This window comes from Beta vulgaris, chromosome 9 (genome assembly GCF_026745355.1).
Source record: "Beta vulgaris subsp. vulgaris cultivar EL10 chromosome 9, EL10.2, whole genome shotgun sequence".
Taxonomy (NCBI): Eukaryota; Viridiplantae; Streptophyta; class Magnoliopsida; order Caryophyllales; family Amaranthaceae; genus Beta; species Beta vulgaris.
The window spans coordinates 8,493,615-8,509,532 of NC_079210.1; the positions used below are offsets into that span (position 1 = coordinate 8,493,615).

At 36.5% G+C, this 15,918-nt stretch overlaps 2 protein-coding genes and 1 long non-coding RNA gene across 5 annotated transcripts; all 3 read right to left on the reverse strand.

Annotated features, from left to right (window-relative positions):
• On the reverse strand, window positions 1-1,545 carry LOC104902909 (hypothetical protein). The gene is made up of 2 exons (XM_010690848.3): window positions 1,362-1,545; window positions 1-1,099 (listed from the first exon to the last, which is right to left on the reverse strand). Exons 1-2 carry the CDS (start codon window positions 1,413-1,415, stop codon window positions 311-313), a joined length of 843 nt encoding a protein of 280 aa, XP_010689150.2. The 5' UTR covers window positions 1,416-1,545; the 3' UTR covers window positions 1-310.
• A 3,677-nt stretch (window positions 1,546-5,222) lies between these two features.
• Window positions 5,223-8,348, reverse strand: LOC104902908 (SHUGOSHIN 2). 2 transcript variants are annotated; one of them, XM_010690847.4, is made up of 10 exons: window positions 8,063-8,348; window positions 7,722-7,889; window positions 7,522-7,559; window positions 7,187-7,295; window positions 7,063-7,086; window positions 6,907-6,975; window positions 6,615-6,653; window positions 6,425-6,536; window positions 6,283-6,340; window positions 5,223-5,743 (listed from the first exon to the last, which is right to left on the reverse strand). In XM_010690847.4, exons 2-10 carry the CDS (start codon window positions 7,878-7,880, stop codon window positions 5,467-5,469), a joined length of 885 nt encoding a protein of 294 aa, XP_010689149.1. In that variant the 5' UTR covers window positions 7,881-7,889; window positions 8,063-8,348; the 3' UTR covers window positions 5,223-5,466. The 2 variants fall into 2 exon arrangements, with proteins under 2 accessions (XP_010689149.1, XP_010689148.1); XM_010690846.4 differs by lacking the exon at window positions 8,063-8,348 and having other exon boundaries at window positions 7,722-8,025.
• A 2,173-nt stretch (window positions 8,349-10,521) lies between these two features.
• Window positions 10,522-15,639, reverse strand: LOC109134488 (uncharacterized). 2 transcript variants are annotated; one of them, XR_007269639.2, is made up of 10 exons: window positions 15,256-15,639; window positions 14,895-15,018; window positions 14,762-14,805; window positions 14,256-14,337; window positions 13,362-13,555; window positions 13,206-13,287; window positions 13,023-13,115; window positions 12,841-12,906; window positions 11,754-11,800; window positions 10,522-10,846 (listed from the first exon to the last, which is right to left on the reverse strand). It is a non-coding gene; the product is annotated as an uncharacterized LOC109134488 (long non-coding RNA). The 2 variants fall into 2 exon arrangements; XR_007269640.2 differs by having other exon boundaries at window positions 14,895-15,021.
• Between the last annotated feature and the right edge of the window lie 279 nt (window positions 15,640-15,918).

The following is a 15,918-nucleotide window of genomic DNA, read 5'->3' on the forward strand; positions in this document are numbered from 1 at the left end:
TTAAAATTATAAATATACAATAAAAAGTAATATTAAGTCTTAATCTATAACCCGTGTGTTACATATATACACGGATTTTCCAGACTAGTTGTATATAATTAGAAAGTTTTACTTTCAAATGGCACAGATCCAGTTCCAAGTAGCCACTTTTAGCTTTCCTTTGGTACAAAATTTCACTCCTAGAAATCTACACAACATCAGATTGATCTACTACATATTGGTTATAGTATTCATGTAATTATAAGAAAAACTACAGAATTGTGTGATCCCCAATTCCAGCTAATTAAAATAAACTACAAAAATATTCAACTCAATGCAGAAGTACCCTTTGATACTTGTTAATCTCATAAGAAGAACCATCACAAACACCATTAAAAAAGCCTCTTTTCCTGTTAACATTGCCACAACTTTTAGCACCATTAACAAAAAAATCTTCCTCATGAACAACCAACTCATGTTGATTCCCAGCTGCTGCAGCAGGAATTGCAACTGGAGGAATGTCAAAGTTCTCCAATGGTGGAGGAGGGTGTCTCCACTGAGGGAGTGGGCCAGCTAACAGCAAAGTCTGCAGAAGTGGGCCTGCTTTTATAACTGCCTGTAAAAGTTTACCCTTTTCTGGTAATGGTTTCTTGCTTGACAGCAGCTGCAGGGCAGCTTCTGGGACAGCTGATGAAGGCGAAGAAAGCGGCAGCCGAAGCGGCGATGTTGGTGAAGAAATGATGCTTTCTTCACAGTCTGAGGAGGATAAATGAGCACCATTGTTGTTGTTGTTGTTGTTGTTGTTGTTGTTGGAGTCTACTCCATGCAGCTTTCTAGTTGTGGTGGTGGGCTCATCTTCTATGCTTGAAGATGATCCAGAGTTTACTTGAGGAAGAGGATTTTGTTGCTGCTGCTGTTGTTGTTGGAGAAAGATTTTTTCATAGAGGAGGGTTTTGCAGTTTTCTTGAGCTTCATCTCTTTCTGATATTGTTCTATTCAGCAATTCTTGGAGATGGGTTAATTGATCTTCCCTCTTCCTAATCTCCTCTTGAGCTGCTAGTTTTGTTGTTTCTAGCTCCAAGGTTGTGCACACCAATGAATGTTTTAGCTCTTCTATACTCTGTACCAAAATTTCCCCCCACCAAAATTTAGATCAACCCTTTTCAGATCAAGTGCAAGAACAACTAAATTTGTGAAATTACAGCAAATAAATCTTGTTAATTTTAACTAATTGCATATTTAAGCGGCATTTTTGCAATAAGCATCAATATAATATGCAGTCAAAATGAAATATCAAGTCTATTATATACTAATTCTAATTACACTAGGAACCCAACAATTAATTTGGGACGAAGAGAGTATATTAAGGAAAAATGTGGTACCTTGCCTTGATAGTAGTAAGGCCAGCTGAGGAGAGGGCTTGTTTGGGTCTCCATTCCTTCTTTTTTTCCTGCTACAAAGCAGGAAAGAAAGAGGCAGAAATCTCACAGATAGCAACTGCCAACTAGTAAAAGAGCTTTAGAAAGAAAAGATAGGAAGTGGGATGTAAATGAGTAGTTTTTCTCTAATACCTACTTATAGAGGAAGACTAATTCCTACATATAGTAGTATAGTACTATTAGAGTAGAAAAATGAGGGCACTTCAATTATTATAAGTTCGTCTTATTTTTAAATTTCATACAGTATATCGTGGGGGAAGAAAAATGAAATTTGAGTAGGGTCTTTAGGTAAGGGGGTTGGTTTAGACAAAAGCAAAAAAAGCCAAAAACAAAAGAGGGTGTGAAGTCTAAGTTAGTCCTGTGTTTGGAAGACAATGAGACTGAGTGTCTGGTGTAGACTGTAGACTGTATAGTCTAGAATCAAGATAGATAGGCTGGAAGTTGGAAGTAGTAGTAAAGCATATTGTATTTGTAGTGCACGGTAGAAACGGTGCGTGTCAACTGTCAATCAACGACTCAGCGTTACAAGCGGGGGAGTTTTATTGTACTAACATGATTATTGATGAGAACATCATTCTGGTATGTCTTGCACTCTTCTTTGGATGCTATTCTTTTCCTAGGAAAGGTTATCTCAACCTCTATTCACGGGAGGCCAAAGTGGACCTAACATATGATATTTTGGCATCTTTGTAAATTGAAGGTAAAAAAAAGATGGTATACTGAATGGTTATTGGATTATTTGGTAATACTTTTGTATTGATTCAAATACTTTTAGTACCAATTCAAGATTTTATAAAAACTAGTATCATAACATTTTCTTCTTTTTGTTTGATTCCCAAACGAAATAAAAGAAAAAAATTTCTAGGGAGTGCAAGATGAATTTATTATTTGGTTGACAAATAGTTTAAAAAATGACAGGAAAGTAGAAGTTCTACTTCCGGCAATATGAAGGAAGTAACTTATCTACTCCCCCAGATAAGTAGAAATATATGGGTAGTTTTTTTTCTCTTATAAATAACCAAACAACATTTTCTAATTCCCATGAATTTAATTAAGGAACCTAATTCATGATATTTTTTTTACATCCTAAGATAAACCAACTGAACTTATTAGAGTTGAACTTAACTGGACCTATTAAAACTGATTGAACCTGATCATCCTAATTTCATCTTATGGTCACACTTGGTAGGACCTAATTAACCCTAATTAACCCAATTTTTTTAAGGTAAAGAGCAAATTACTTAATTAATATCAAAGGTGTACCAATTATATCAATTCATGTACCAATTCAAAGTTTTAGATTAATCCCAAAGATATATTTATTCTTTCATCTTTTTTTTAGTCCTTACAAATTGAAACAAGTTAAGATTAGGGACTAATAAGATCTAATAAGTTTAGTTTAGCAAAGCAAAAAAAAAGTTTGACACACTCACAATGAATGTTTAATAAGTCCATTTTACCAAAAACAACGTTTGACACACTCACTAATAAGGTTTAATAAGTTTAAACAAGGTTTAATATGTTCACATTAGTTAAGATAAGTTACAATAAGCTCTAATAAATCACATAAATTGAAAAGAATGAACCCGACTTCATACTATCCTAAGAGTATATATAATTTTTTTTTAAAAAAAAAACAAGTTCCATTCACCATACACCCGAGTTATCATGTGCAAGGTACACCCAAGGATAGCTTTTACTCATTTGAAGCTTTCACCATTCAATTGTTTCTCATTTGTAGTTTTTATTTTGGGAAATTTCCATTTGGTACGATCGAAATTTGGTCTTTTTCATTTGGTACCAAATTGTTTTTTTGAGTCTACATGGTACCACCTAAACATGGGCATGAACCGGGCCTGTTCACGAGATCAGCCCGCGGGCTTTAGGCAATGGTGGGTCGGGCCCAAGCCCGTGAATGGCCGATCGTGCCTTGCCGGGCTTAAATTTTCAGATTTTGTTCACAGTTTGGCCCATGGGCCTACAGGTCGGGCTTGTGCCTCCCGCGGGTCTGACCCGTATTTTATATTGTTTTTTGATATTTTGGAAGTTTTACACTAAAAAACAACGAAAAAGGGCGTTCGGCCCATGGGCCATATAGACAGGCTTGTACCGGACTGCGGCTGAAATAAAATTTCTTTTCATTGGCAGGCCCACGACCCAGGTAACGGACAACGGGTCGGACCGAGACTCGAGCAGGCTCGTTCGGGCTTATCAATATAGTTTGGACTTATTCTATATCATAACATTTGATTAAATAAAACATGCGTTTTGGGTTAAATAGTGTTAGTAGTTTGCCTCGTTTACGTGTCTTGTGCATCGAGAATTGTTCAGCTAAGGTTTGAGAGTCATTTTGTCTCTTATGGGTCAAAATTGAAGTCGAAATTGGAAAAAGAACGACTAGAAACTCGTTTTACTTGTCACGAAATGCCTACTTCTTTTTTACTAAATCGGACTTCAAATTTGGTCGTTAAGGACAAAAATGACTCTTAAAATCTTAATTAGGCAATATTAGATAAACCCCTAACCCTATTTTAACCCTCAAACTAACATTTTGTTTAACATAATGTTACGATAGAAAGAAAATTAGTCCAAACTAAAGTGATACCATATAAACTATAGTCACCAAAAAAATATCTAGGTATCAAATGAAAAAGCATAAAATACAATGGTATTTAGTGTTTTCCTTTTTAAATGAAAAATAAGAAGAAAAAATAGCCTTGAATATACTATATTCATGTTAAACCCGCGTGTATGATAAAAATTGTATCAATGAAATTCCCAACATTATTTAACTTTGTATGAAAACTCTAGCGAGTTGATGAGTAACAAGGTTTCCCTCTTTGGTTCTTGCTTGGACCAACCTTGAAGTTTGAACCCATTTGCTTATTGTTACCTCCCATTGTATTTGAACAACGTAAAATACAACACATCTCAAGAAGCTAAAAAACTGCTCTAACTTCATGGAAGTAGTCAGTGATGAAGTTTTCAGTGCTATTATAGTTATCAATGTCGTGGAGTCCAAATTAAACTCTATTAGATAAAATGATACTCATATCTTTACAAAATACTAGTATTAACACGAGCACTATCTGAAAAGGTTTGGGGGGTACCAAATCAAAGAAGGGGGAAGGCTATAGCTTTTGTAGTTGTACGTTAGTTTCATATTCTACTCTTTTTTTAAATAAAATGAATATTCCTTACATAGGTGGGAGTAAATTGGGGATCCGACTTCACAAGAGACAAGAATTAAACTCTTGTCACAAGGGTGGAAAGAGGATCTCCAACCAACTAGGTCAACTTTGATTCTTTGTTTCTTATTCTGCTTAATTTTTCATCTTTTGATCTTATCATAGGCTACACTCAGTATTCGTAATATTTTCTGTTTAGCGTCAAATACTTGACTTCTTTTACAATTATAAGATTAAAAACTCATATCCCAAAATTACACTTTGGAGAATTCTTTCACACTACACCTTTATTCACTCCAAAATCGACTTTATCTCCAAGATGTGTATATTATAATAACACATAACGGGTACATTAGAAACGGAGAAATATCCTAATATTTTCCTGATGTTACCAATAAACCTTCAAACAATACAATACATTCTTCTTATGGTACCAAGATGTGTACTAAGGAAACCTAGTGGTTAGTAGTGGTACAACTAGAAAACTTCTTAGCTCCAGTTAAGATATTATCAATATTACCTTGATAGAGTCCTAAATGGACTCTACCAGACATCCATTCATCAACTCTCATTCAGAAAAATAGCAGTTTGCAAAAATTGTCCATAGACAGTTAGGTATTTGAATTAAATCTTGCATAATAAAATCAGAAGCTCGCTAATCGAAGTGCAGACTGCAAGCTTGATAAAGAGGTATCTAAGTTAACTCATACAACATCTGAAATGGATAATTCTATCTACTTATGTAACCAAGTAGTTGATAACAGAGATACAAAAAGGATATTAGCACAAATCTACAAAAACGGCATAATTGCAGAGAACATCAAACTGATGATCATGGGCAGATGCAGGACTACTACTCATTATGGTCTCCTCATCTTGGTATTAAGAGGAGGATCCTTGTATGACTGAACCTTCTCTGCAGCTCTACGCTGTGGCCTTCCTATCGATAACCTCTGTGCTCCTGCACCCTTTGATGAGTCAGAGAGACATGTTTCGTAATCTACTACATCTGAATCTGATTTCCGATGTTCAGGATTCATCGTCTGCTTCTCAGGACTGTTTGCGACATCAATCTCGAACAAGTCATCCTGGTTCTCCGGATGCTTCAACCTCATTGATTGCCTTCTCAAACAACGCCTGCAGGCACAATATATACAAGATTTTAAATCCTCAGACTTCAAATACCAAGATTGCAAGATATAAATCTTCAACATGTAACAAGCAAATTTGGACTTTTGTCCATGTAGAATGAACTTCCTGCTCAAAACAATACATGTACTCTTGATAGCACATATGTACCTTAGAGTCTTCATTTTACCATAAGTACTTGTGTCTGATCCTCGACACTCCAACATGGGTATGGATACTTTGACATGTCAATTGGGACAATACCACGGAAAATTTTCATGAAATAGACAAGTTGAACACTTCGATACGTACCCGTGTCGGGCAAGGGTACCTAAGTCCGAGTAAAATGGGATAGTCATAGTACTTCCCCTATAGGGCTTCTTTGCTTAGAATAATTTTGTTTGTTCGTTGTTGATGAAACATGACATCCAGGCAGCATTTATCCCCAAGCATAATTCATCTCATACTGTTACTCTTTTGAAATTAGGAAAGTGGAATCTAAACTATAGAGCACTATTAAAATTCACAAGTTTAAGCATCGGACGGACCTTTTATTTTCCACTATCTCCTTGCTAACAGCTGGCCGAGACGTTGTAGGTCCCATGGCTGCAAATAAGAGACATGAAGATTTAACACAGAAAATGGTAATGGTACTGCTTAAGAAGAACAAGCATTTGTCAAGCAAATTACATTGGCTTCTTGCAGGGCGTCCTCTTTTTGTTTTTGAGACTTTCTTCTCGTCGTTGTTGATGTCCTCCAGTGGTTGTTCCACAGCTGCTTCTATAGTTTTAGTCTCTCCTTCCTTCACCACAGAGACATTGCAAATTAGCAACAAAACACAGAAAGCTCAATAGTAGTCCACTAGCCTTTTGCTAGATACCTTCAAGTTCTTTGTTTCACAGTGCATCTTTGACATTCCCTGGAATTCAAAACATCCATAAGATAAAATTAGCTACCAGTTGCTTTTTCCGTTTGAAGTAGTAAGACTCGGCAAAATTTAACTACAGGTTCTTCACAGTGCATTTTAACCATTCAATCTACAACTAAAAAATATGAACCAAGATCTAAGAATACTATTATTGTGCTTCAAATAAGTTAGCCACATGAGGATAGTTTCTCTATTTCAGTATCAATGCGATCAATTACAAAGATAAAGCAAAAGGACGACGCACCTTTAGCTCTAGAGTCATTGCTTTAAACAAGGCATCCTTGGAGACAAACTCATGTTGTAGGTTTTTCAACTGAAAATCCAACCAAGATAATCAACTCACTCAAACTTTCTCTTCAACAAGAAGAATCTCATATAAGCGCTAAAATGTCTCACTTACCCTATCTTTGGCCATATTAAGCTCCTGCATGCAGAATCAACCCATAATCAATACTTCACTTCAAAGTAAAGCAAAAAAAACCATTCTTTTTACAATCAAATTCTGCAAGAAAAGAATCACCAACCGCTAACATCTGGCTATTGCTTTGAGCAAATTGCCAATTCTGCAGCTGTGTTTTCTGAAGTGTTACTCTCAGTGTCTGCAGCTCAAGTCCATTCGATTCGATAATTTTGCTTAACAACATACATTAAGGAAATTCTGACAAGACTTTATGTCCAACTACGGAATTCGTCTATTTTCTAGTGGAAATTTCATTCAAAGTCCAGGCATATTTCACTCCACAAATTTTATCCTCAATCTTTTTGAGATTGAGTGTAAAATTTATAAAATTAGAACAATAGCATATATTTCACAAACATACAATACTGAAATTTGAACAAAATAGTAAATAAAGGATACTCTTTCTCTTCGATAAGTTTCATCATCAAGGCATTTTCCTGTATCACAAATTCAACACATAAAATTTTCATTTCAGCTGTAAACTAAACCCTAATTTCCGAATCACAAACACATTGAGAATTCCTCTAAATTTCAAGTTGAACCCAAATTTCACTGCAAAATCTCGCAAATTAAAGAAAATTGTAAAAATGAAGCTTCACCTTAAGAAGTTGTTCCATGGAACTTTTGTTGGAAGAATCATCAACTACAGGTAGAACATTCTCCTGATTCTTGAAAGGAGATTTGTGTTGCGACTGCAAATTTGTAATATCAGATAATCTCTTTCTCATTCTACTTCCAAGTGTTGTTCTCTTTATCATTTTCTCACCCTTCATAATCGAAAATTTCCCAGATTAGATCCAAAATTCACAATTATTTGTTTACAATTCAAACACCAGAAATCTAGGGTTTTTTAAAAAAATAAAAAGGGGGAGAATTTCAAAAGTTGGAATTAGAAACTTATAGCACAAAAAAAAAAGTAAAGTGTGAAGAGATGGAGTACCCAGAATCTGGAGTTCGAATTAAAGAACGCGGGAATAGATGAGAGTCACGACAATTAGGTAAAAAAAGAGGGGAAATTTGTGTGATTTAGAAAATTTGGGGGTTTTTGAGGGACAATGAGAATAAAGTTTGAGAGAGATGAGTGAGGAAAGTGGAAAGGAAGAGAAATTTGAGAAGCTTAAGAGGTGCGGTAATACAACGGTATTCCGAAGCTAAGAGATTATGATTGTACGAGCCTCAACTTTGAAATTTCTCTATGCGCGATTGAGCGCTGTTTGAATTTGTTCGTGTGGCATTGTGGGCTGTGGCTCCTGCTAGGCGGCTAGGACTTAGGGGTGTCAAGTGGTTCGTTTAAATGAGATTTGATACGAATCGAGTTTTCTTTGTGAGTAAATGAGTGATTATGGTTATGTTGGACATAATAAAATTCAGTTTATTTTAGTTCAGTTCAGATAAATTGAATTTACTTTAGTTCAGTTTAGTTCATTAGTTAGTTTTCTCTTACAGTTTTCATTCATTTGAGTTCAGTTCAATTCACTTCAAATAAATTCAGTTCAGTTCAGTCTAAAAGAACATAATAACCTAAATGCAATGATGTAGATAAAATTTGATTCTAAGTTCTAATTATTATTTTTATAAAAACTTTAACAACTAAGTTAGATAAAAGTTAAAATAATATTAGAAAAAATTAAAATGCTAGTTTGGGAATCAAATATATTGTCACTAGCATTTTTTGCACGCGATGCGTGCTTGGATTTTTTTCAAGACAGAAACTTGATTTTCTTCGACATCAGTAAAAGCCAAAATTTGAACGTTAGACATACGGACTATAATTGGTTTTAGTTGCAAAATTTGATTGGTTTAGTCTCTGTCACTTAAGGATCTCACCAATCTTTTTTTTTTTTTTACTTTTTAAAGTTAAATTCTATGAACAAAATAGAAATTTTATTGAATTTTTTTATGATTTCTAAGATTATAATCTTTAAGTTGATTTTTGAATTAATTACACTACTTCATAGATTGTGAAGAAAGCGGACACTTTGATTTTCAATTTTTTGTGAATGTTTTTGTGAGTATGTATTGACATTGTAGTGTATTGGTTGTAATTTGTAAATGAATTTTTTTAGTTTTAATAAAGTTTCCTCATTTGAGTGACTTGTATAACGTAAATGGTTTTTTCACCAAATACCCCCGACAAATTAAAAAATTCACCATATACCCTCAATGTTTCAGAAATGCACCATATACCCTTGAGTTTTAGAAAACGTGCACCAGATGAACTTTTTCTAACTTCTGTTAGCTCACCATTAGCTTTATTTACCATTTTGCCATTATTAACCATAAACCCTAATTATGATCTAACTCTAACTCTAACTCTAACTTTAACTTTAACCGTAATTTTAAACCTAAACCCTTACCCTAACCCATGACCCTAAACCACCGCTAACCTTAACACCCTGCCAGCCCCCACCCCAACCCCTCCCCTTCCCCCCCACCCCAGCCCAGGCCCACCCCCTCCCCTCCCCTCCACTGCCGCTCCCCCCACCCCCTCCCCTCCCCTCCCCTGTCGCTCCCCCCACCCCTCCCCTCCCCTCCCCTCCATCGCTGCTTCACCCACCCCTCCCCGTCGATTTCCCAGTCGCTCCCCCCAACTCTCCCCGTCGATTTTCCAGTCGCTCCCCCACCCCTCCCCGTCGATTTCCTCAGCCCCCTGACAACCCTTCGAATTCCCCGTTGATTACCCCAACCCCCTAACAACTCTTCGAATTCCCCGTCGATTTCCCCAACCACCCTCCGAATTCTCGAGCTTGCTATCGTCGCCATCCCTTCGAATTCTCGAGCTTGCTATGGTCGTCATTAATTCTCGAGCTTCATGGTCGCCAGTGTTCGAAGGGGAGGGGTGGGGGTTTGGCGTTCGAGGGGGAGGGGAGGGGAGGGGAGGGGTGGGGTGGGGAATTCGAAGGGTCGATGCTGGGAAATTGACGGGGAAGGGGTGAGGGGAGGCCGGTGGTGAACGGATGTGCAGGGGGGACACCGCACTAGTGGAAAAAAACTCAAATGCTCCGGTTGAAAAGCCCAAAAATGCTCCGTATTTGAACTGTAGCAGAAGCCATACGAGCATTTGAGCGTTTTGCAAATGCTCCGGTTTCAACCGGAGCATTTGGTGCCTCAAATGCTCCGGTTGTTTTTGGAAACCGGAGCATATGACTATCAAATGCTCCGGTTATTAAGGGAAAACCGGAGCATTTGTAGTGCAAATGCTCCGATTTTCCTTAAACAACCGGAGCATTTGCCCATTATAAATTTTTTTTAAAAAAAGTAGTAGAGCTTACTGATGCTGTACAGCAACAACAAGCGCCAAGCTATACTGTAGCCAACACAATACATTAGTAAAAAAGGTTATCTTTTATCTTAAGCAACAATACTAGTAAAAACTAGCCAAAGTATATAATCCCCAATATCATTATCATATCTTGCGTCAAACTATACAACAACAAGCATAATACATTAATAAAAAAATGTTATCTTTTATATTAAACAACACTAGTAAGAACTAATCAAAGTATACATGTTAATTAGCAAGTACTCCTAGAATCTCTAACACTGCTTTTCACAAACAATCAAGTAAAACCTTAAAGAAGAGTGAAAATCAAGCAAAATTAATACTAATCTAAAAAAAAAAACTCATCGAAAAACAAAAAGTTTGAATACCAGACAAACTCCATGAATTTTTCTTCTTAGCTTGTTCTTGATTAACTTGATCTAACTCATGATCCTTTGCTGCCTAAATTGCACACACACACAAAGAAAAACATCATTTAAGCAAAAATTCTATAAAAATTTGTAGAGATCCTAGGAGTACTTGCTAACTAACATGTATATTTGTTCTGCATTATCATTGTAACAAGCATTAGATTAAGAACAACACCCATAAGTTTAACTTCTTTTTACCACGCATGATATCACAGCTAAAGATAACAGTAGAAACACTGACAGGTAAAAGATAACAGCAGAAACACTGACAGGTAAAAAGATGTAATATCATTCGATATCTAAATCTAAAAACGTGAAAGACAAAATCCAAGGTGCTGAAGCTATAAATGCAAGAGCACTGAAATACAGGAAAGAGGTAGTAAACAAACTATCGCCTGCAAAGCTAAATGTTTTGGAGGACGTCATGGATCAGCCTCGACCCCCTGCCTCCCTTACTTATGCTACGTGTAGCAAAAAGAATAATATGGTAGTTACATGTAGCTTGGTTAAGAAGGGAAGTGAAGTGGCAAGTTGGTTGGGATGGTAGGAAAGATGCAACATATAGAAATAAAAAATAGAGAGGGGTAGAGAGAGAATTCATTCGAACATATTGTGTTAGCAAAGGTTTGTTCCAGACCACTGTAACAAATCTCTGGGTAATTGTGAAGTTGTAATTCAATTTCTTTTGTTACGCGAGGAAAGAGAGACGAGCATAAGGTTAAGGTTCTAAAAGGAAATCAAATGCAGCGAAAGGTGGTTTTTCTTTCTATTATTTAGAAAAATAACCAAATCACCTGTGAGGAAAACGAACGAACTGAATTGCTTACTACAATCAAAACATTTCCTTTTCTGGATTACTCTCCCCTCATATTGCTTCCCCTCGTATGAATTATGTAAGTTATCACTGGAAACACCGAAAGAAAAATCAGAAGTAGTACCTTTTCTGGTACATATTATCTAACTGTCCAACATCAAATTTGCGTGCCTGAAAAGAAGGTAAAACGTTGAGTTAGTGTTTAGATTCATGCCTCAAACTACCCCAGAAACAAGCCAATGAATCCTTTGACTGTAACATCATAATAAAGTACTCCCTCCGTCCGAAAACTTTCCTTTTTTAATTAGTTTCAACACTTCCATTTATGGTATGTTCCCACTATCACTAATTTACTATATATTTCTTGTACACTTGTTTGGCACACACTCTACCTTTATCAATAAAAAGTTACTCTAACTTTCTCTTTCCTCCAACAAAAATTACCTCACCAACTCCTATCACATATATTTTAATAAAATAAGATTTGATAACCACACAACTTATCACCTTAAAATATGTGACACAACAAATGTTCAGATCATTTTGGGACGGAGGGAGTAATAATAATAATAATAATAATAATAATAATAATAATAATAATAATAATAATAATAATAATAATAATAATAATAATAATAATAATAATAATAATAATAGACCATATGAGTTGACCAGGTTGTTCCAAAAAGACAAGTAACTCATTTCCCCACCTTTAGTTGATTCCCCTAGACCATGCACATGGTACTGTGTTATATAAAGATAGGCCATATTCATTGTAGTCTACATTTATATGTGCTGACGAATAACATTTTCCAGATCTGGAAAATCAAATTTATAATAAAGAGTACACGAGCTACTTGCTTTGAATATAGACAAGCTGAAAAAAATTATAGCAATTCAATTTCAAATGGATTTTGCCGGCACATCATAGACAACTATTCTTTAATTGTAAAATAACATGACTACGAAAGTGATTGAGAAAAGCTACACGAGAATTAGATACTGAGATTGGTTATTGCAGAAACTTGTTCTTTATTGAGGAATGACAACAGCTTCAAGCAGGAATGTAGCAACGTGAATCTCAGGAGAGGAGCAAAAAGGCTTCTTTAGCATATATGAAAGCAATTAATTGTTAGGACTTAGGAGGAACTTATGCATTATAAATGGGATAGCTTTAGAGTATAGGATAACAGGGAGATAAAAGTTCATACCACAGCAAGTGCCAAATTTCCAGGCGAAAATGCCACCCCATAACATGAGTCTGACACGGAAGGAAGCTGTCCAAAAGAAGTTTAGAAATTGTTCAGCTGTCATTAGCACTCAATATTTATGTTTATATATAAAGTGACAATCTGGGCCATAGTAAACATGTCAGGATTTCGGAAAATCATACATCAGAAAAACTTCTTGTTCCAAGGCTGTTCGATGGAACAGACACTTCAGACACAAAGCCCTTATGATATATCCATCCATGCAACGAATTATCCTACATTAACAACAAAAAAAATCCATTCATATTACTAATCACATTCAATAGAAAGAAGGATATCAAATTCCAGAATAAGTTAAAATGGACCTCATTCAATAGAAAGAAGGGATTCTCCTCAGCATCAGTCAACTTCTTGAGATCACAGATATATGCAGACCAGATCCTTACACTGAAAATCAATTCATATTACTAATCAAATTTAAGTAATGCATGTAGCACAATCACAGATCAAACAAAACCCACCTGCCATGACAACAACCAGAAGCCAATACAACCTGGTGACTTGAATCAGAGGCAAGAAAGCCCCAGCTCAATGCAGTCACCCATGCATCATGAGCCTAAATGACTCCCGTAAAAGTCGTGTATACTGGATCGTCACAATGCTCCACAATGTAGCATGCTGATCTATGGATCTTCCATTGACAGAATAAAGTTGCCTAACAAATTCAGATAAAAAATACCATTAACAGAACAAAATCCATTCCTAAGTTTCATTTTCTTTTGTAGAAACTAGAGAACCGCACCTATACCAACCTAGCAGTCTTCTGCCTCAGCAATAAGTGGCTTGCTTAGCCAGATAGTTCTTCCTTTGTGAACTAGACTTAGCAAGGGAAAATGCGTTTTAATCACATAAGCATTCTTAACAGCCACGAGAAAACTATAGAGGAGCTTTTTTTTATGGACAAACATCATATTGGAAATTTGAATCTACAAGTAGTAGCATGATCATCCACGCAGACTGGACAAGAACTCAATTCTCAGTTAGAGAACATAATAAAATTAGCTCTTTGCAAGCTGCAGCTCATCTTTTCTCATCATTAACAGTTCCAGATTAACATCAAGCATATAACCATAACACCATTGACATATTGTATCTCACATTAGATAATAAGCCTGCCAGCAAACCAACAAACACTAGATATCAAAACCAATCTCTCTTCCTCGGGTGTATTTGAAATCCATTCACCCTATAGAAAACATCTTAAAAGAAGGGACAATACAATAAAATATGATTTCTGTGAGCATGTTTTGTAATTTAAGGTGGTACAAGCTGGCGAAAATTTTGTATCTAAGTTCTAAGGTCCAACGGGTGGGGGAGGGGCGTTAAAGGAACAATGAATCAAACATGTAACATACATCAAGAGATATAGCACCCCGGTCGCTCCAGGTTAAGTGGATGCATGACCTTCCGAGAGCTGCAAACCAAGCATCATCTCGCCTGTCCATAATGAGAAAGAAGGGAAACCCAAGCAAGAGTTTATACTCAGATGACAGTCACAATATTAGAAGGTCTAAGCCAAGACTATCAATGCAATACTGCCATCAACAAATCAATTGTAAACATGAACCACCATTAGAAAGATACAAAAGAGAAAGCATGGTTAAAAGATGCCTAAGCCAAGAACAGTCGGGGAGCATGCAGTAATGGCATGTGCATCTTAGTACAACTGCTTGAGAGTCAATGGAACAAATGATACCACGCCAAATGCTTCCACAACTTACTCAAAACAAAAAAAAGCAGCAATTCATCCACATTTCCAAAATACAGTCCACATTTCAACAATTCAACTCCAAGATTGATCAACAACTAGCTAAAATTAGGAATAATTGCAAAAATCAAAGCGAATCAATTCAAAACTCACATAAATAAAACTGTTCTCCTTAGTCTGACTTCCATCATCAACAACTGCAATTATATCAACAACATAAATCGAAAATCAAAATCATGAACTTCAAAATACGAAATCAAATAAATTAAGGAGAGATTTGATTCACATATGACATAGATGGTGGCAGTGGTCACACAGTGGCGGGGGAGCGATCGAAAAACCGGAGGAGCAACGGTCGAGATCTCCTGTTGCAATTGCTGCACCACCATCGCCATCGCCTCCTATCGCCGCTGCTGACTCGCACATCGTTCCAAGGTCAGTTCTTAATCTAATTTCTCGAAATAAAAGGACGAATTAGGGTTTTTAGGGAATCTATTACTGAAATGGCGAATCGAGGTGAGAGGAAAGAATTTTTAATCAAAGAAAATCCTAAAAAATAAAATCAAAGAAAACCCTAAAAGATCCCCAAATCTAGAAAACCAAACAAAGGAACCTAAAATACAACAATAAAGTTCAAACGTAATTACCTGGAAATGCATTCGATGGAGTTGTTGATTGCACAAACGGTAAGGTCGACGTTGAGGAGCGGAGCAGCGAGATTGAACTGCGGCGGAAGGATGGACAACATAGGGATGGACGGGGGAGTACAGTGCGAGGTTTCAATTGAGAGAAAACAATAGAGGAAAGGACTGATGAGGATTGAGGAGGGTCGAATATTATTTTAGTTTGTACAGTGCAACTTTCATGAATTGAGAGAGGGTTCAAATGCTCGGGTTGTCAACCGGAGCATTTGACATCAAATGCTCGGGTTGATTAATCAACCCGAGCATTTGTGAATTTTTATATTAAAATTTTCACAAATGCTCGGGTTGATTAGTTAACCGGAGCATTTGAAAAGTAGCAAAAGTAGTTTTTTCCACTAGTGCCGGCGGTGAACGGACGCGCAACCGCGGTGGGGGAAGGGTACCTTAGGGGTAGGGGCTGGGTGGGGTAGAGGGAAGGGGGTGGGGGCTGCCAAGGAGTAGGGTTAGGGTAAAGGGGAGGGTTTAGGGGTAGAATTAGAGTAAGGGTTAGGGTTAGATTAGGGTTAGGTTAAATTTAGGTTAGGGCTTAATGATGGTAAAATCGTAAATAAACCTAACGGTGGATTAACAGTAGTTAGGAAAAGGGTTTATGGTGCACAGTTTTTG

What these genes read in the sequence shown, in the direction of transcription:
- LOC104902909 (XM_010690848.3), bottom strand. Translation starts at nt 1,415, where the DNA reads ATGGAGACCCAAACAAGCCCTCTCCTCAGCTGGCCTTACTACTATCAA. An exon ending in CTTACTACTATCAAGGCAAG is followed by an intron (nt 1,100 to 1,361) that starts GTACCACATTTT and finishes ATTTTGGTACAG; the next exon opens with AGTATAGAAGAGCTAAAACA.
- LOC104902908 (XM_010690846.4), bottom strand. Translation starts at nt 7,895, where the DNA reads ATGAAGGGTGAGAAAATGATAAAGAGAACAACACTTGGAAGTAGAATG. An exon ending in CCATGGAACAACTTCTTAAG is followed by an intron (nt 7,560 to 7,721) that starts GTGAAGCTTCAT and finishes TTTGTGATACAG; the next exon opens with GAAAATGCCTTGATGATGAA. An exon ending in GCAATAGCCAGATGTTAGCG is followed by an intron (nt 7,087 to 7,186) that starts GTTGGTGATTCT and finishes TTCTGCATGCAG; the next exon opens with GAGCTTAATATGGCCAAAGA.